Source organism: Hyperolius riggenbachi, chromosome 11, assembly GCF_040937935.1.
Source record: "Hyperolius riggenbachi isolate aHypRig1 chromosome 11, aHypRig1.pri, whole genome shotgun sequence".
Classification (NCBI taxonomy): Eukaryota; Metazoa; Chordata; class Amphibia; order Anura; family Hyperoliidae; genus Hyperolius; species Hyperolius riggenbachi.
Genome location: NC_090656.1, coordinates 223,918,847 through 223,940,311, shown reverse-complemented (window position 1 = coordinate 223,940,311; position 21,465 = coordinate 223,918,847). Strand labels below are relative to the sequence as shown.

The 21,465-nt window shown below is 48.3% G+C and overlaps 1 protein-coding gene across 1 annotated transcript in view; it reads right to left on the bottom strand.

The window, feature by feature from the left end:
- Window positions 1-3,530: 3,530 nt before the first annotated feature.
- The window catches only part of LOC137538252 (receptor-type tyrosine-protein phosphatase eta-like), a 114,204-nt gene continuing 96,269 nt past the window's right edge, over window positions 3,531-21,465 (bottom strand). Inside the window, exons 14-16 of the mRNA XM_068260311.1 lie at window positions 20,131-20,294; window positions 18,477-18,612; window positions 3,531-5,973 (exon numbers count right to left, since the gene is read on the bottom strand). Coding sequence (XP_068116412.1) covers window positions 3,787-5,973; window positions 18,477-18,612; window positions 20,131-20,294 — 2,487 coding nt within the window. The 3' untranslated portion in view covers window positions 3,531-3,786. The remainder of the gene's footprint in view (window positions 5,974-18,476; window positions 18,613-20,130; window positions 20,295-21,465) is intronic.

Sequence of the window (21,465 nt, the reverse complement as noted above, 5' to 3'; positions counted from 1 at the left end):
TTTGTGAAAAAAAAAACAATACATATCAATTTCCGCTAACTTGTGACAAAAAATAAAATCTTCTATGAACTCATCATACACCTAAAAGAATACCTTGGGGTGTCTTCTTTCTAAAATGGGGTCACTTGTGGGGTTCCTATACTGCCCTGGCATTTTAGGGGCCCTAAACCGTGAGGAGTAGTCTTGAACCCAAATGTCTCAAAATGACCTGTGAAATCCTAAAGGTACTCATTGGACTTTGGGCCCCTTAGCACAGTTAGGCTGCAAAAAAGTGTCACACATGTGCTATCGCCGTACTCAGAAGAAGTAGTATAATGTGTTTTGTGGTGTATTTTTACATATAACCATGCTGGGTGGGAGAAATATCTCTGTAAATGACACATTTTTGATTTTTTTTTACACACAATTGTCCATTTACAGAGAGATTTCTCCCACCCAGCATGGGTATGTGTAAAAAGACACCACAAAACACATTATACTACTTCTCCTGAGTATGGCGATACCACATGTGTGACACTTTTTTGCAGCCTAGGTGTGCTAAGGGGCCCAACGTCATATTCACTGGTCATTTTGAGGCATTTGTTTTCTAGACTACTCCTCACGGTTTAGGGCCCCTAAAATGCCAGGGCAGTATAGGAACCCCACAAGTGACCCCATTTTAGAAAGAAGACACCCCAAGGTATTCCGTTAGGGGTATGGTGAGTTCATAGAAGATTTTATTTTTTGTCACAAGTTAGTGAAAAATGACACTTTGTGAAAAAAACAATAAAAATCCAATTTCCGCTAACTTTTGACAAAAAATAAAATCTTCTATGAACTCTTCATACACCTAACAGAATACCTTGGGGTGTCTTCTTTCTAAAATGGGGTCACTTGTGGGGTTCTTATACTGCCCTGGCATTTTACGGGCCCAAAACTGTGAGTAGTCTGGAAACCAAATTTCTCAAAATGACTGTTCAGGGGTATAAGCATCTGCAAATTTTGATGACAGGTGGTCTATGAGGGGGCAAATTTTGTGGAACCGGTCATAAGCAGGGTGGCCTCTTAGATGACAGGATGTATTGGGCCTGATCTGATGGATAGGAGTGCTAGGGGGGGTGACAGGAGGTGATTGATGGGTGTCTCAGGGGGCGGTTAGAGGGGAAAATAGATCCAACCAATGCACTGGGGAGGTGATCGGAAGGGGGTCTGAGGGGGATCTGAGGGTTTGGCTGAGTGATCAGGGGCCCAAACGGGGCAAATTAGGGCCTGATCTGATGGGTAGGTGTGCTAGGGGGTGACAGGAGGTGATTGATGGGTGTCTCAAGGTGTGATTAGAGGGGGGAAGTAGATGCAAGCAATGCACTAGCGAGGTGATCAGGGCTGGGGTCTGAGGGCGTTCTGAGGTGTGGGCAGGTGATTGGGTGCCCGCAAGGGGCAGATTAGGGTCTAATCTGATGGGTAACAGTGACAGGTGGTGATAGGGGGTGATTGATGGGTAATTAGTGGGTGTTTAGAGGAGAGAAGAGATGTAAACACTGCACTTGGGAGGTGATCTGATGTCGGATCTGCGGGCGATCTATTGGTGTGGGTGGGTGATCAGATTGCCCGCAAGGGGCAGGTTAGGGGCAGATTGATGGGTGGCAGTGACAGGGGGTGATTGATGGGTGGCAGTGACAGGGGGTGATTGATGGGTTATTGATAGGTGATTGACAGGTGATCAGTGAGTTATTACAGGGAATAACAGATGTAAATATTGCACTGGCGAATTGATAAGGGGGGGTCTGAGGGCAATCTGAGCGTGTGGGCGGGTGATTGGGTGCCCGCAAGGGGCAGATTAGGGTCTAATCTGATGGGTAACAGTGACAGGTGGTGATAGGGGGTGATTGATGGGTAATAAGTGGGTGTTTAGAGGAGAGAATAGATGTAAACACTGCACTTGGGAGGTGATCTGATGTCGGACCTGCGGGCGATCTATTGGTGTGGGTGGGTGATCAGATTGCCCGCAAGGGGCAGGTTAGGGGCTGATTGATGGGTGGCAGTGACAGGGGGTGATTGATGGGTGGCAGTGACAGGGGGTGATTGATGGGTGATTGATAGGTGATTGACAGGTGATCAGTGGGTTATTACAGGGAATAACAGATGTAAATATTGCACTGGCGAATTGATAAGGGGAGGTCTGAGGGCAATCTGAGCGTGTGGGCGGGTGATTGGGTGCCCGCAAGGGGCAGATTAGGGTCTAATCTGATGGGTAACAGTGACAGGTGGTGATAGGGGGTGATTGATGGGTGATTGATGGGTAATTAGTGGGTGTTTAGAGGAGAGAAGAGATGTAAACACTGCACTTGGGAGGTGATCTGATGTTGGATCTGCGGGTGATTTATTGGTGTGGGTGGGTGATCAGATTGCCCGCAAGGGGCAGGTTAGGGGCTTATTGATGGGTGGCAGTGACAGGGGGTGATTGACGGGTGATTGACGGGTGATTGACAGGTGATTGACAGGTGATCAGGGGGGATAGATGCATACAGTACACGGGGGGGGGGGTTGGGGTCTGGGGAGAATCTGAGGGGTGGGGGGGGGTGATCAGGAGGGAGTAGGGGGCAGATTAGGGACTAAAAAAAAAAATAGCGTTGACAGATAGTGACAGGGAGTGATTGATGGGTGATTAGGGGGGTGACTGGGTGCAAACAGTGGTCTGGGGGGTGGGCAGGGGGGGTCTGAGGGGTGCTGTGGGCGATCAGGGGGCAGGGGGGGGAATCAGTGTGCTTGGGTGCAGACTAGGGTGGCTGCAGCCTGCCCTGGTGGTCCCTCGGACACTGGGACCACCAGGGCAGGAGGCAGCCAGTATAATAGGCTTTGTATACATTACAAAGCCTATTATACCAAGTTTATGCGGCGATCCGGGTGCTAGTAACCCGCTGGCGGGTTACAGCGAACGGGGGGCGGAGCCAGTCCCCGGCGGCTGATCGCGTCACAAATGACGCGATCGCCGCATAGCAACACCCGCAGTCGCCCCCGCCGATGGGCGTATTGCGGTCGTTTGGGCCCGGACTTTGCCGCCGCCCATCGGCTGGGGGCGGTCCTCAAGTGGTTAACGTAAATTAATTATTACTGTGTATGACCTTTTGTCTGTACTTCTGATTACTCTCTGCCTTACGATTCTGTACCTCTGCCTATCTGATCTGCTGCCGACTTCTGCCTGTATACTCACCACGATTTTGCCTAACGATTTTGTACCGCTATACGGCCGATCTGTTACAGACTCTGAGTGAACGACCTCTTTCTCTGCTAAGTGATAGCCCCTGCCATTTAGGGCTATCACTTCCTTCAGTACTGAAGAATACTGTGCACTAATACACGTGTGATCACACTCTGAATAAAATACTGACTATCGTGTTGTAAGAGCTAATACTGATTATTAGATCCATTACGGATCATTACAGGAGGCGCCCAGAGCTGTGTAGAGTTGAGTGACTGGTATCAATTTATATGTATAAAAAAGAGGTTTCTTACCTCTATAAAAGACTCACAAGAATAGATTTTCAGGGAGCCTTTATTTAAAAAAAAAAAAAAGCGGTTATACTGTTGACAAATCGTTTCACGGGACCAGGCCCGCTTCCTCAGGTCGATAAAGAACAGTCAACCTTTACAACGAACCGTGTGATGCGCGGGCACCGTAGAAAAAAAAAAACCTTGACCTGTATTCTTCTTCTCATTCCTTATTTGGCTCTCATACTGGGAATCACTCTTGTTGGCTCTTGAAATCAGAATTGCTCCTTAATTCATTTTCATAAAGGGCTAACCCTTTTATTCAGTTTCATACAGGGGCATCCTCTTTAGTTTGCGTGGGTTATGAAACTCACTCCTTAGTTGGCTCTCATATTGGGGCTCACTCCTTAGTTGGCTCTTGTTTTGGGGCTCACTCTTGGGTATGTTTGCATATTCAGGTTCACTCCTATGTTGACTCTGGTATTGGGGCTCACTCCTTAGTTGGCTCTCGTTCCTTAGTTGGCTCTCATATTGGGGCTCGCTCCTTAGTTGGCTCTCCTTCCTTAGTTGGCTCTCATATTGGGGCTCGCTCCTTAGTTGGCTCTCGTATTGGGGCTCGCTCCTTAGTTGGCTCTCGTATTGGGGCTCGCTCCTCTGTTGTCTCTTGTTTTGGGGCTCACTCTTGAGTATGTTTGCATATTCAGGTTCACTCTTATGTTGACTCTGGTATTGGGGCTCGCTCCTTAGTTGGCTCTTGTTCCTTAGTTGGCTCTCATATTGGGGCTCGCTCCTTAGTTGGCTCTTGTTCCTTAGTTGGCTCTCATATTGGGGCTCACTTCTTAACTGGCTTTCAGAAATGGGTTTCCTCAGCTTGTGTGGGTTATGCAATTCACTCTTTAAACCGCTCTCGTCCTGAGGCTTACTTTTGGGTTGGCTTGTGTATTGGGACCCACTCCTTAGTTGGCTCATATTTGGGTGCTTACTCTTGGCTATGTTTGCGTATAGGGGCTCACTCCTAAGTTGGCTCTGGTATTGGGGCTCACTCCTAAGTTGGCTCTGGTATTGGGGCTCACTCCTTATGTGGCTCTGGTATTGGGGCTCACTCCTTATGTGGCTCTCGTATTGGGGCTCACTCTGTATTTGGCTCTCGTATTGGGGCTCACTCCTTAGTTGGCTCTGGTATTGGGGCTCACTCCTTATGTGGCTTTCGTATTGGGGCTCACTCTGTATTTGGCTCTCGTATTGGGGCTCACTCCTTAGTTGGCTCTGGTATTGGGGCTCACTCCTTAGTTGGCTCTCGTATTGGGGCTCACTCTGTATTTGGCTCTTGTATTGGGGCTCACTCCTTAGTTGGCTCTCGTATTGGGGCTCACTCCTTGGTTGGTTCTGATATTGGGGCTCATTCCCTAACTGATTTTCAGAAATGGATTTCTTCCTCAGCTTGTGTGGGTTATGCAATTCACTCCTTAACCCGCTCTCATATTGAGGCTTGCTTTTGAGTTGGCTCTTGTTTTGGGGCTCACTCTTGAATATGTTTGTGAAAAGGGGCTCACTCCTACGTTGGCTCTTGTATTGGGACTCGTTCCTTATTCGGCTCTCGTATTGGGGCTCACTCTTTCGATTGCTCTCATAGCTTAGTTGGCTCTCGTATTGGGGCTCACTCATTGGTTGGTTCTGATGTTGGGGCTCATTCCCTAACTGGATTTCAGAAATGGGTTTCTTCCTCAGCTTGTGTGAGTTATGCAATTCACTCCTTAACTCGCTCTCGTCCTGAGGCTTACTTTTGGGTTGGCTCTTGTATTGGGGCTCGTCACTCCTTAGTTGGCTCTTGTATTGGGGCGCGTCACTCCTTAGTTGGCTCTTGTATTGGGGCGCGTCACTCCTTAGTTGGCTCTTGTTTTGGGGCTTACTCTTCAATATGTTTGTGAAAAGGGGCTCACTCCTAAGTTGGCTCTGGTATTGGGGCTCACTCCTTATTTGGCTCTCGTACATTAGTGGGCTCTCGTATTGGGGTTCACTTCTTAGTAGGCTCTCATACTGGGGCTCCCTCTTTAATTGGCTGTCATATTGAGGGTCACTCCTTAGTGGGGTCTCATATTGGGGCTCCCTTCTTATTTGGTTGTCATATTGGGGCTCCCTCCTTAATTGGCTCTCATATTGCAGGTCACTCCTTAGTGGGGTCTCATATTGGGGCTCCCTCCTTATTTGGTTGTCATATTGGGGCTCTTTCCTTAATTTGTTGTCATATTGGGAGTCACTCGTTAGTTGGGTTGCATAATTGTTCTCACTCCTTAATTGGTTTTCAGAAGACACATTTTCTAGTTGGGTATCATAGTGGGATTCACTCATTAGTCTGCTTTCATAATTGGGCCCAGTTCCTGGTTGGTTCTGATTAATGGACGTGTTTACTGGTTGGTTAAGGTTTTGGTAAGTGGGTTCTGTTTCCATTTGACACTTGGATTTGATCATATCTAATGTACAGCAGTGCAGAATCATGTATTCGACCTAGAATGAGAGAATATAACATTAGTCAACACATCAGGGGGTGGTGAAAAAACCCACAGAAACCATCGGCAAAAGTCTTTCATAGATCTTATTGCAATAAATAAATGAACGGTGATTTGTAAATACTTGTTTTGTGCTTCGTGTAATCATGAGAGATTTTATTACCAGTGAAATTTATAATGGTGTGTCTTCTCTGCTAGAACTAATATTTCTTAATAAATACAGGTAGTCCCCGACTTACGAACGCCCGCCGATACGGCACGGCATGGATTCTGTGTTTCCATGGGAGCAAGTCAAAAAGAAATTCAAATTGGACTTGTAGTTTTTGAGAAAATCGATTTTTAAAAATTCAAAGAAAAAATGGCTTTTAAACTTGTAGGTGCAGAGGGAGAGTGTGACACCGAGGGGGATACTGGAGGCACTGGGGGGCACAGAGGAGGTACAGGGGACTGAGATGGCACAAGAGCGGCTTACAATCTACTCTCAACCACAGTATGTCTGTGTATGTATCGTGTAGTGTATGCATCGTAGTCGAGGGCCCATTTTAGGGGAAAACCAATTATCCATACGTTTTTGGGATGTGGGAGGAAACCGGAGAGCCCAGAGGATACCCACACAGACAAAGGAAGTGCATACGAACTCTGTGCAGATAGTGCCCTGGCTGGGATAGGAACCAGGGACCCAGCGCTGCAAGGCGTGATATCTAACCAGTATGCCACTGTGTTTCCCCTACAGCCATCTACTTTTCTTTAAACAGTGGTAAACTGGGCTAAAAAAAATAAAAAAATAAAATCATCTGTTTCCTGGTCACATGACTGAGGGTTTACGTCAGTAAATTCTGCAGAAAGTCACACCCAATCTCTGCTTCTCTGTAGCTCTGCAAATTAAGAAACTGACCTCTTTTCAAGAATTCTTTCATAAACACATCATCATCATCAACAAAACTGGGACATTAGAATAGCTCAATTAACCATTTACGGACTGACTCAGTTGAAATGTATGTCCTGCTTGTGGCAGTGCGGATATGACAGGACATAGATTACAACAATCGTCGCTGTGCAGTCACGCCCCTCCCGCCAATCGCGACGTTCACTCCCCACCGCAATACACTCACTCCCCACAGCAGTACACTCACTCCTCACCGCAATACACTCACTCCCCACCGCAATACACTCACTCCCCACCGCAATACACTCACTCCCCACCGCAATACACTCACTCCCCACCACAATACACTCTCTCATCACCGCAATACACTCACTTCCCACCGCAATACACTCACTCCCCACCGCAATACACTCACTCCCCACCGCAATACACTCACTCCCCACCGCAATACACTCTCTCCCCACCGCAATACACTCACTCCCCACCGCAATACACTCGCTCCCCACCGCAATACACTCACTCCCCACCGCAATACACTCACTCCCCACCGCAATACACTCACCGCAATACACTCACTCCTCACCGCAATACACTCACTCCTCACCGCAATACACTCACTCCCCACCACAATACACTCTCTCATCACCGCAATACACTCACTCCCCATCGCAATACACTCACTCCCCACCGCAATACACTCGCTCCCCACCGCAATACACTCGCTCCCCACCGCAATACACTCGCTCCCCACCGCAATACACTCTCTCATCACCGCAATACACTCACTCCCCACCGCAATACACTCACTCCCCACCGCAATACACTCACTCCCCACCGCAATACACTCACTCCCCACCGCAATACACTCACTCCTCACCGCAATACACTCACTCCCCACCGCAATACACTCACTCCCCACCGCAATACACTCGCTCCCCACCGTAGTACACTCGCTCCCCACCGCAATACACTCACTCCCCACCGCAATACACTCACTCCCCACCGCAATACACTCACTCCCCACCGCAATACATTTACTCCCCACCGCAATACACTCACTCCCCACCGCAATACACTCACTCCTCACCGCAATACACTCACTCTCCACCGCAATACACTCACTCTCCACCGCAATACACTCACTCCTCACCGCAATACACTCACTCCCCACCGCAATACACTCGCTCCCCACCGCAATACACTCGCTCCCCACCGCAATACACTCGCTCCCCACCGCAATACACTCGCTCCCCACCGCAATACACTCGCTCCCCACCGCAATACACTCACTCCCCACCGCAATACATTCACTCCCTACCGCAATACACTCGCTCTGTCTCTATGATAGCAGAGCTCTGTGAGCCGGTCAAGAGCCGTTTTCATTGGTTCCTGACCCTGTCATCACTGCAAGCCAATTCCATTGGCTTACATTGATTGACAGGGTCAGGAGCCAATGAAAGGGGCTCCTGGCCAGTGCACAGCGCTCTGCCGTCATAGAGACGGCAGAGAGAGAAATCTGCAGCGATGGGCGAGCGTTGTGACCGGCGAGAGTGGAAGGACTGCACAGAGATTCGTCGGTAAGTTCCAGTTTGCTGTACCCTGCAGTCTCTGGTCTTTAAAGAGAACCCGAGGTGTGTTTAAAGAATGTTATCTGCATACAGAGACTGGATCTGCCTATACAGCCCAGCCTCTGTTGCTATCCCAAACCCCACTAAGGTCCCCCTGCACTCTGCAATCCCTCATAAATCACAGCCGTGCTGTGAGGCTGTGTTTACATCTTTAGTGTCAGTCTCAGCTGCTCCCCCGCCTCCTGCATAGCTCCGGTCCCTGCCCCCATCCCTTCCCTCCAATCAGCAGGGAGGGAAGGGATGCAGGCGGGGACTGGAGTTCTGCAGGAGGCGGGGAGAGCAGCAGACTGACACTATAGTGATAAACACAGCCAGCTCTGACAAGCTGTTTGTCAGCAGCGTGGCTGTGATTTATGAGGGATTGCTGAGTGCAGGGGGACCTTAGGGGGGTTTGGGATAGCAACAGAGGCTGGGCTGTATAGGCAGATACAGCCTCTGTATGCAGATAATATTCTTTAAACCCACCTCGGGTTCTCTTTAAAGGGAACCTGAAGCGAGGAAAATTATTGAAAATAAACACATGACTTAGTTGCAAATGAATATTACATACTAACCTCACCGTCAGTTCCTCTCAGAGGCTCACCATTTTCTTCTTACAGTGCTCCCTTCCAGTTCTGACAAGATTTTGTCAGAACTGAAATATACCAGTTGCTGTCAGTTATATATCAGCAGCTGTCAGTTACAACTGAATGTGCAAGGTACTGTCCATGTTTCCTTATGGCTCAAGTGGGTGATATTACATTTAAAGGGACCCTGAACTGAGTCAAATTATTTAAAATAGCTGCAAATGAATATTACATACTTACCTCGCCATCAGTTCCTCTCAGAAGCTCACCATTTTCTTCTTAAGCTGGCCACTAACTGTCCAATTTCTAGCGAAAAATCGTTCGAGCGATCAGAAATTCTGATCGGATTGGTTGTAAATAATCTCCAATGGTGGACACAATCGATTATGAACGAGTGAAAAAAATGTCGCCCGAATGAATTTTCGTCGAACGAAAATTTGGATTTTCTTGGTGGTCATGATAGATAGGAAGCAATGATTGGTTAGTTGATGGTGTAGTGAACGATTTTTCATCCGATCAGAATTTCTGATCGCTCGAACAATTTTTTGCTAGAAATTGGACCGTTAGTGGCCAGCTTTACAGTGATCCCTTCCAGTTCTGACAAGATTTTGTCAGAACTGAAATATACCAGTTGCTGTCAGTTATATATCAGCTGCTGTCAGTTACAACTGAACGTGCAAGGTAATGTCCATATTTCCCAATGGCTCAAGTGGGTAAAATAACAGTTTAACGATGTGCTGACCAGGAAGCTGTTATGGTGTAATGGCCATTGTCTAAATGGAGGACTGAGAATTCCATTGATCACAGTGGACAAACAGGATGCAGGAGAAGACAAAGAGATTGATGAGCAGACAGGCGCGGAGCTAGGGGGGGTCGGGGTAGGACAAGTGCCCCGGGCGCCTGGTCCCCAAGGGCGCCCAGCTGAGCTCCGGGGTTTTTATTTTTTTTTGCGGGGGGAGCAGGAGCAGCGCAGAGAAGAGGGAGAGCTGTGCGGACGGTGGGGAAGGGGGGCCATCTCTCCCCTCCTTCCCTCACCTTAGGTGCTCTCCCTCCCTCGCTGTCAGGCACGGAGCTAGGGGGGGTCGGGGTAGGACAAGTGCCCCGGGGTGCCTGGTCCCCAAGGGCGCCCAGCTGAGCTCCGGGGTTTTTAGTTTTCAAAGTTTTATTGAAATTTTTGACAGACAAACAGTGCATAAAAGAAAAAACATCATGACAAAAACAAGGGAAACGCCTGATGCAGATAAGCTCATCATACAAACATTGCATAGTAGGAGGGGGGGGATGTGGGGTCATCCGTGATACTCCTAATAATTATTGACCAACTTGCTTGTAGAAAACGAGGTATCACTGCCTGGAGGTTATACTGAGCCCTCAGGGGATTTAGTCCAGCTACCTGGGGCTTGCTGAAGGAAATGTAGGGGCATGGGGAGACCCAAGTCAATATTGGGTCTTTCTAATTTCGGTCCTGGGAGCCTGCCGTCCAGTGATAGGCAAGCAAGACAGGAAGGATTATAGCCAGTAGCATCATTACAGGGGTGGTGAAGATATGGGGAGGGGGAAAAGAAAAAAAAAAAAAAAAAAAAAAAAAAAAGGAAAGAGAAAGGGGGGGAAAGATAAGTGAGAAGGAAGAGGAGGTAAGAGCAGAAGGAAGAAGAAGAAGAGGAGGGGTCCACCCTACAGCCTAGAGATAAGAGATGCCTCTAGATTTGGATGTTCCAAGCGAATCCAAGGATCCCAGATTTTTCCAAACTTTTTGTGGGTGTCTTTAAGAATACTGGTTAACTTCTCGTTCACCATTATCATATTGATTCTAGATTTCACTTCAGTGATTGAGACCGAGGGCTTTTTCCAATTTCGTGCAATTGTCATGGTAGCTGCTGAGAGAACTTTATTTTTTTTTGCGGGGAGAGCAGGAGCAGCGCAGAGAAGAGGGAGAGCTGTGCGGACGGTGGGGAAGGGGGGCCATCTCCCCCCTCCTTCCCTCACCTTAGGTGCTCTCCCTCCCTCGCTGTCCCCTCCAATGTCCGGGTGGCTGGCAGCGGCGGGCGGAACTCACCTCCGTCTCGCTCCAGCGCCGGGCGGAAGTTCGGGGGCGCAGCCGCTGCTCTGGTCTGGACCAGACCAGAGTAGTGGCAGATCCATCCGGCGCTGCGACGAGACGGAGGTAAGTTCCGCCCGCCGCTGCCAGCCACCCGGACATTGGAGGGGAGAGCGAGGAAGGGAGAGCAGCTCTTCCTCTTCTCTGCGCTGCTCCCCTCCTGCTGGGGAGGGGGACACCTGACCTGGCTACCTACTCTGGGCACATATACCCCTGCCTACATATATTGGGCACATATACCCCTAACTACATATACTGGGCATATACCCCTGGCTACCTACTCTGGGCACATATACCCCTGGCTACCTACTCTGGGCACATATACCCCTGGCTACCTACTCTGGGCACATATACCCCTGGCTACCTACTCTGGGCACATATACCCCTGGCTACCTACTCTGGGCACATATACCCCTGCCCTGCCTACATATATTGGGCACATATACCCCTAACTACATATACTGGGCATATACCCCTGGCTACCTACTCTGGGCACATATACCCCTGGCTACCTACTCTGGGCACATATACCCCTGGCTACCTACTCTGGGCACATATACCCCTGGCTACATATATTGGGCACATATACCCCTAACTACATATCCTGGGCATATACCCCTGGCTACCTACTCTGGGCACATATACCCCTGGCTACCTACTCTGGGCACATATACCCCTGGCTACCTACTCTGGGCACATATACCCCTGGCTACCTACTCTGGGCACATATACCCCTGGCTACCTACTCTGGGCACATATACCCCTGGCTACCTACTCTGGGCACATATACCCCTGCCCTGCCTACATATATTGGGCACATAAACCCCTAACTACATATACTGGGCATATACCCCTGGCTACCTACTCTGGGCACATATACCCCTGGCTACCTACTCTGGGCACATATACCCCTGGCTACCTACTCTGGGCACATATACCCCTGGCTACCTACTCTGGGCACATATACCCCTGCCTACATATATTGGGCACATATACCCCTAACTACATATACTGGGCATATACCCCTGGCTACCAACTCTTGGCACATATACCCCTGGCCCTGGCTACCTACTCTGGGCACATATACCCCTGCCTACATATATTGGGCACATATACCCCTAACTACATATACTGGGCATATACCCCTGGCTACCTACTCTGGGCACATATATCCCTGGCTACCTACTCTGGGCACATATACCCCTAACTACATATACTGAGTACATATACCCCTGGCTACATATACTGGGCATATATACCCCTGGCTACATATACTGAGCACATATACCCCTGGCTACATATACTGGGCACATATACCCCTAGCTACATATACTGGGCATATATACCCCTGGCTACATATACTGGGCACATATTATACCCCTGGCTACATATACTGGGCATATATAACCCTGACTACATATACTGGGCACATATACCCCTGGCTACATATACTGGGCACATATACCCCTGGCTATATATACTAGGCACATATACCCCTGACTATATATACTGGGCACATATACCCCTGGCTACATATACTGGGCACATATACCTCTGGCTACATATACTGGGGACACATACCCCTGCCTACATATACTGGGCACATATACCCCTGGCTACCTGTTCTGTGGACATCTCTACCCCTGGCTACCTGTTCTGGGGACATCTATACTGCTGGCCACCTATTCTGGGGACACATATAGACCTGGGGCTACCTATTTTTGGGGAAGCACTGCTGTCAGATTGAGTGTATTTTGGGGAACTGCTGCCAGGTGAGAGGTGTCTACCATATTAAGGGGGCATTCTGCCTATTTATGTGAAATGCTGTCTATTTATGTGCCTCATGACTGCTGAATTTGTCTTGTTGGGGGTTTCATGGTTGCTGAATTTGTCTTGTTGGGGGCCTCATGATTTGTTGGGGGCCTCTAGATCGCTGAATTTGTCTTGTTAGGGGCCTCATGATTGCTGAATTTGTCTTGTTGGGGGCCTCAGGATTGCTAAATTTGTCTTGTTGGGGGCCTCATGATTGCTGAGTTGGTCATGTTGGGGGCCTCATGTTTGCTCATGGTTGCGGAATTTGTCTTGATGGGGGGGGGGGGGGGGGGGCTCATGATTGCTGAATTTGTCTTGGAACATGCTGGAAGGTACATACTGAGGGAGGGTGGGTGAGCGTGAGCCTGCTAACCTCCATGTACATTTGAAGGGGCGTGACCACATGTGGAGCACCCATAACCACGCCCACATTTGGTCACAACCCTTCACCTTAGGGGGCGCATTAATAGTCTTTGTCCCCGGGCGCTGAAAACCCTAGCTACGCCTCTGTTGCTGAATTTGTCTTGTTGGGGGCCTCATGATTTGTTGGGGGCCTCTAGATCGCTGAATTTGTCTTGTTAGGGGCCTCATGATTGCTGAATTTGTCTTGTTAGGGGCCTCATGATTGCTGAATTTGTCTTGTTGGGGGCCTCAGGATTGCTAAATTTGTCTTGTTGGGGGCCTCATGATTGCTGAGTTGGTCATGTTGGGGGCCTCATGTTTGCTCATGATTGCGGAATTTGTCTTGATGGGGGGGGGGGGGGGCTCATGATTGCTGAATTTGTCTTGGAACATGCTGGAAGGTACATACTGAGGGAGGGTGGGTGAGCGTGAGCCTGCTAACCTCCATGTACATTTGAAGGGGCGTGACCAAATGTGGAGCACCCATAACCACGCCCAAATTTGGTCACGACCCTTCACCTTAGGGGGCGCATTAATAGTCTTTGTCCCCGGGCGCTGAAAACCCTAGCTACGCCTCTGTGAGCAGACTACATGGAAGGTAAGTATGACCTGTGTATGTTTATTTTGACTTTTTATTTTTAGTTCAGGTTCTCTTTAACAGTGAGCTGACCAGGAAGCTGTTATGGGGTAATGGCCATTTTTAAAATAGAGGATGGAGAATTCCATTGATCACAGTGGACAAATGGGACGCAGGAGTGGAGAAAGAGATTGAGTAGTAGACTACGCAGGAGGTAAGTATGACCTGTGTATGGTTATTTTGACTTTTTATTTTCAGTTCAGGTTCTCTTTAAGGGGCCAGAGACAGCTGGTACAGAACCGGTTAAACTGATGGATGTTGTTTAGGCAGGAGGGCAAAAATGTTCATATCAATATTATTACCTAGTGAAAAATCCTAACAGACTGGCACCCCTCCTGTCTATACTGAATTTTTCCACTCGACACATCCAGAGCCGGATTAAGGCTAAATGGGGCCCTAAGCAAAGTAACTGATTTGGGCCCCCCCATCATGTCGTAATAGAATCAGAAGATGCAGCTGCACAGCAACATGCCGTACACACTGGGGCAGCCGTGCTACTGGTTGCTATGGGCAACAGCCCGCTTTCCTCTGTGGGTGCACAATGCAGGGAATAGCAGCGGCAAAATGCAGAGTGAGAGATAAATGGCTGGGACATTTGCACTCAGGGGCTGGGGCACCCCTGTGAAGAGGGCGCCAGATATCACAGCAGCAGCACTTTCCCCCTGCATCTCCAGCCTGGCAATAGCAGAAAGCTCTGGACACCGCCAAACCGGAAGCCGTTCCCCAGACAGAATTACATAACCACTCCCACCACCGAACAACCAATTTCCTCCCAAACTAGACAGCCACCATGCAGCCTCCATCCCAGTGAATACGATAGTCCAGCAAAGAAGGCAGCCGCAGCAGGGGAGAATGACAGCACCAGATGACTCACATTTACCTATTGCGATCCAAGCAATAGAGGTCCCGTCATCCGGAGCCCATCTATCTCCTCTAGAGTGCTGCCGCTCTGTTACTACTACTATTACTACTTCCTACTTCCCGTCTGATCTGAGAATCAGGAAGTTCAGAGCGAGCGGCTGGACTGTAGAAGAGACAGATGGGTTTCAGATGACGGGATCTCTATCGCTTGGATCATGGATAGGCGAGTGAGCGTTTGCCATCTGCTGCTATCATTCTTGCTGCAGCTGTGGTTCTCTGTGGGAAGGGAGGGAGGAGTGGGCAGCGGCAGAGCGCACAGTAGCAGGAGGGGGACCTAGGAGGAAAGCCTGGCTCTGAAGACAATCAGCAGCGCACGGCATCATTTGACAAGACAAGACAAATAACATTTTTATTGCGCTTTTTTCCTGGCGGACTCAAAGCGCCAGAGCTGCAGCCACTAGAATGCGCCCTCTAGGCAGTAGCAGTGTTAGAGAGACTTGCCTAAGGTCTCCTACTGAATAGGTGCTGGCTTACTGAACAGGCAGAACCGAAATTCGAACCTTGGTCTCCTGTGTCAGAGGTAGAGCCCTTAAACCATTATACCATCCAGCCACCACTGACAGGATGGCGAGGGCTGGTTTATGTGCTGATGGGGCCCCTTTGACTCTGAATGGGGCCCCAAGCGACTGCTTTTGTTGCCTGGTCGGTAATCCGGCCCTGGACTTATCCACATCTCTTCTCACTCTTCCGCTACTGCTCCTCTCTCTGCTAGGAAGGTGCCATCAGAGTACAAGCAAGGCAAGCTTCTGCTTGGGGGCCTTACTTTAGAGGGGGCCTCACTGCCCAGCTTCTACCATCTGTAACTTACATGCCTTGATCCAGCTCCAAATCTCACCGCTCTCCTGCCTCCAGCTTTGTGTCCCTACACCATGGTCTTTTCAGGCCGGCACCTCTCATGACATCATAAGCGCTGGCTGGAAGTAACCATGGTGACCAGAGTGAGTCACATGGCCCCGATCCAGCGCCGAATCTCACCGCTCTCCTGCCGGCTGCTTAGCTCCGGTCACCATGGTTAGTTCTAGCAGGCGCCTCTGATATTATGAGTAGTAAGTAACCATGGTGATGGGACACGAAGCTGGTGGCAGGAGAGAGGAGAGATTCGCTGCTGGGTCGGGGCCATGTAAGTTAGAGTAGGAGGACCAGAGGTGACACACAGGGGGGGCTAGAGCTGGCACAAAGGGGACCAGAGGTGACACTGACACGGGGACAAGAGGTGAGAAAGGGGGACCTGAGGTGACACAGAGGGAGACAAGCTGACAGAGGGGGACAAAAGCTGCACAGGTGGAACATCACTGAATTATGGATCAGGCCGGCACATTGGTGCATCAATTTCTAACAGATTCGATCAGGATGATCAAATCTGCAGGGACTCAACAGGAAGAATTGACACTTGTACGGGCACCTCAACATTCTCTTGAAATGAGAAATTGACTAAATAGGAAAATTTAAGTTGCATGTTAGAAAAAGTCTATCATATGAGCCCTGGCAGTCACGGAGTACGTAAGACGGTGACATTTTCCTCAGAATGGAGTCTTGTTTAAATGATGACTTAAAGTGTACCTTAACCACTTTAGGACCGCAGTGTTAAACCCTCCCTAAAGACCAGGCCATTTTTCAACAAATGGGTCACTGCAGCTTTAAGACCTTGCTGCAGGGCCGCAAAACACAGCACACAAGCGTTTCTCCCCCCCCCCCCCCTTTTCTCCCCACCAACAGAGCTTTCTGTTGGTGGGGTCTGATCACCCCCATCATTGTTTATTTATTTTTTATAAATATTTATTTTATTTTTTTCTTAATAAATTTCCTCTTTTTTTTATGAATTATTTCCCCAGTCCTCTCTCCCTCTCCCCCCCCCCCCCCCCCCCGCCAACCAATCAGCATGATCGGCTGTGATAGGCTTCAGCGGATCGCTTTTTAGCCTCTGGAGGGGACAGCCGAGTGACATGGCTGTCCCCTGTACAACGATGCCTTAGATCGCAGCGCTGTACCGAGTAAATAGACGGCGCTCGCCACTGGAAGACTGAAGGCGGAGCTGAGCTCCTCCATCAGAGCCTGGATGTGCGCGCGATCCCCTGCAAACTCCTCCCCAAGGACCTTGCGCCAATCGGCGTGGATCGGTCGTAAAGTGGTTAAGTGTTAGGTTGTGTATCATGATAAACACGGGTATATAGTACCAGTCCTACTTATAAAGCTCCTAAAGCTTTGTGTCCCAGTCTTTCTGCCTCTGAATACAGTCAGACACAACTGTTCCCGATGTTGGCAGTATCAACAGAATTATTTTAAACTGCAGTATAGTAAAGCAACCACAAGCTGTCACTGTCTGTAAAATGATGTGACGATCTCTATTACCTGATTGTGGTGCATGTTTTATTTCTCCATGTTTTTCTTCAGTAAAGAGTTCTAACTGGTTATACTGGGTGCCTATCTGCATGTACAGACCCCTCTGCTCCACCAGATGGAACTGATAACAAGGTCATAAGGTCTGTGTGGCTGTGACAAACATTTGTGACAGCAAGGAAGAACTAAGGGCTCTTTCACATCAGAGCTTGCGTTGGAGAACGCTCAAAGCATACGTTTTGTTGTATGCCTTTTACTGCGTTTTGATATGCGTTGCACTGCAGTGAGTGTGCGTTTTTAATCCGTTTTCAATGCGTTACTGCACATAGAAAAACGCAGGTAATTTTTTTTTCTTTTAGTTGTCAACTTTCTACATTGTTCCTCTGTTGCATTCTGGGACTGATTGCCTGCGTTAACGGATTAAAAACGCGCATAGTGTGCGTTTTACATTGACTAACATTGTAATGCATAAAGCTAGCGTTGGCCAAAAAACTGCGCCTGGGTGCCGTGTAACGCAACGCACAAAAAGGCTGTGTTATATGTGAAAGCTAAAATGAAAGTCTATGGACTTTCATTTCACCTTGGGTAACGCAAACTTTATCCTTTGCGTTGAAACGCAGAAAATCTGCCCTAATGTGAAAGAGCCCTAAGACGTTCAGTGGATTATCATGACGGTAAATAAATCTACAGCGCAAGGATAGACACCACCACTTAAACAGCTAAATCCTCAAACCTAGTTTTTAAAACCAAAATCTAAATTTGACATTCCATTTAGTCAGTGTTTGCCCATTGTAAAATCTTTTCTCTCCCTGATTTACATTCTGATATTTATCACTAGTGGTGACATCTTTAGTTCTGCCAGGTGATCTGTGGGGAATGTTTGTTACTGAGAGTTCTATGCAGAGAAGGAGACACTACTTGCTTGGCAGTTGGAAAAAGTCATTATTTCCCACAATGCAATGAGGTTCACAGACAGCGAATTGTCAGGACCATGGTCATGACATCACAGTGTGGGAGGGGTTTTATCACAATATCTGCCACACAGACCCCTTGATGATCTATTTGAGAAAAGGTAAAGATTTCTAATGGGAAAGGGGGTATCTGATTGGAATGATCAATCCTTGGTTAAAGGTTCTTTTTAAACTCATCACTTTCTTTCGATTTCAGTTCAATAGAAATGATGAGATTAGACTATAACAGTAAAGGTATCTCACCTGAGATTCAATGATCTTAGGACGATGCAGCAGTAAGTCCCGCGTAGTTCCGCACACATCTACAGAGTTCCTGTCTTCTAACTGAGTGATAATACGGCTCAGGGCGATGAATATCCCTGACCTGCCCGCTCCAGTCCTAAGAGATAAATGCAATGAGGAAAGCTTTATAGAGATTCTGCATATTATAATAATGATTCTAACATCTGCATAGGGTTTTTCTCCTGTCGGACTCAAAGCGCTTGAGAGCTGCAGCCATTAAGGGCGCACTCCTTAGTTAACCCTGGAGTTTTTTGCAGTCTTGCCCAAGGACTCCTTACTGAATAGATACCCTGATCTCATATGTCAAAGGTGGTGCCCTTAACCAGTATGCTATCCAGCGTATGAGACATAAGAGACGATATCAGTACACATATGGGCTGCTTTACCTGGAAGGTGTAACTTTTGTAAGCATACCTTCCAACTTTTGGAGCCAGAAAAAAAGGGACAATAAGACACGCCCTTGCCACATTGTTAGCCACGCCCCAATTTTACATGTGTTTTGCACCCTCCCTCTCCTACACAGGTACCCGGTGTCTAGCAGATTCCCAAATTCCACTATACAGTTCCCTGGTGTTTAGTGATCCCTCCCCTTCCTCCCTAATACTGCGATACCTTATGTCTAGTGGTTCTCTCTCAAATCCTCCCCCATACAATGATCCCTGGTGTCTAGTGGATCACCCTCCCTCCCCCATACAATGATCCCTAGTGTCTAGTGGTTCCCCCTCCCTCCCTCATTCAGGGATCCCTTGTGTCTAGTGGTCCCCCCTCACTTCCCTATACAGTGATTCCATGTGTCTAGTGCTTCCCTCTCCCACCCTATACAGTGATTCCTGGTGTTTAATGGCTACCCCCACATACAGTGGTCCCTGGTGTCTAGTGGTCCCTATCCCTCCCCCATGCAGTATTCCCTGGTGTTTAGTGTTCCCCATCCCTCCCCCATCCCTGGTGTCTAGTGGCTCCCACCCCCCCATACTGTGATCCCTAGTGTCTAGTGCTTCCCCCTCCCTCCCCCATACAGTGATACCTGGTGTCTAGTGGTTCTCCCTCCTATCCTCCCCCATACAGTGATATCTGGTGCCTAGTGGTTCTCCTCTCCCTCCCGCATACAGTCAGAGACGCCGTCAGGGCATCACAGCCAGTAGCCCTGTGAGAGGCTACTGGTTGTGACTGGGACCTGTCCCCCTCCCTGCTGAGTAACATGCATGTAACTTTCCAAGCTACAGTAGTGTGCACTGAGCTTGAAAAGCAGCTACAGAGTTCGGGAATTCCACGCTGAGGTACTCTAATAGTGTGCATTTCCTGTTTAGTCACAGAGCCGAATTTCTCTGTTATCAGCCAGGAGACCTGAGGTGAGTGTTAACCCACTCTTGTCGCCACTAGCAACTCTGCAGGTAGGGAGGGAGGAGAGGAATCTGACCCGCCACTGGGCCGTAGTTTTCCCAGCGCTGGTTTAGTTAGTCAAATTCAATTGTGAAAAATATAAAAACCTTGCATCTTACAACTACTGAAAAAAATATTTAATATATATTTATTATTCTTATTCAGTGTCTAGTCCAATAAATTTTAATGGAATTAACCTTTGACTAAAGTTCCCTTTCTGTTGCGTTTTCTGTACCTGCATTGCACCAGGGTGGGGGAATCTATGGAGTATTCTTTTCTGTGCTGGAGGACCTTCTGCATGAATTGTAGGAGCGTCTCGCGCTCACTGCTGTCATCGCTATCCTCTGGCCAAGAGACGTAGTGGTACTGTTGGACTTGCAAATGTGCTACCTTCTTAATCTATGTTCAATTTAAAAATAATGGAATCAGTGCTGAACTTATAGAGGGTAGAATTAGAGTTTCTCATACAAAAGACAAACAAGGAAGGGGTACAGAAACCGAGGCAATTTAGTACGATATATAGTCATCTGATGGAGGAAGACAGCCGCTGGGGTCAGACCTTTCAGGACAGACTATAATCTAAAGACCCATAACAACAAGTTGAATGAAGTTGAAACAAGTTGATTCAACCCAAAAAAAGTTGCTTGCTATTGTTCACACAACTGATAACACTGATAAGATGTCAATTGTTTAATAATTGTGCGGCCTAAAAGACCGCTGTTGAGCGTACACCGAGCAGTGCAGAAACTATGGGAAGATGCATAAAATTTTAAAGCTCTCTTTCTCCTTTTCCAGTGATATATAAACCGCCGCCCTCTGCCTTTTAGTTTTCGCTATTTTTGCGATTGAAATTGCCGCGGCCGCGATTTCGATCGCGAAAATATCAAAAAACTAAAAGGCGTAGGGCAACGATTTAGGTGTTGTCAGAAAGAGGAGAACGAGAGCTTTAAAATGATATCCATCTTTCTATAGTTACATTGTATTACACAGGGCGACTTTTTCTGCTGAATGGAGCTGCTGACTTTGAGAAAAAGTTGCCCTGTGTAATACAATATAACTATGGAAAGATGGATATCATTTTAAAGCTCTCTTTCTGACGACCCCTAAATCGTCGCCCTACGCCTTTTAGTTTTTTCTATTTTCGCGATCAAAATCGCGGGCGCAGCAATTTCAATCGCGAAAATAGCGAAAAATAAAAGGCATAGGCCGGCGGTTTATATATCATTGGAAAGAGGAGCAAGAGAGCTTTAAAATGATATGCATCTTTCCATAGTTTCTGCACTGCTCGGAGTCCCTTTAAAGAAAATCTGTAACATCAAAAAGATCCCCTGGGGGGTACTCACCTCGAGAGGGGGAAGCCTCAGGATCCTAATGAGGCTTCCCACGCCGTCCTCCGTCCCTCGGGGGTCTCGCTGCAGCCCTCTGAACAGCGGCAATGTAAATATTTACCTTCCCGACTCCTGCGCAGGCGCTCTGGTGGCTGTCGGCTCCAAAGTAAGCGGAAATAGCTGATCTCAGTCGGGTTCGTTCTACTGCGCAGGCGCAAGTCTCCGGCCCCTGCGCAGTAGAG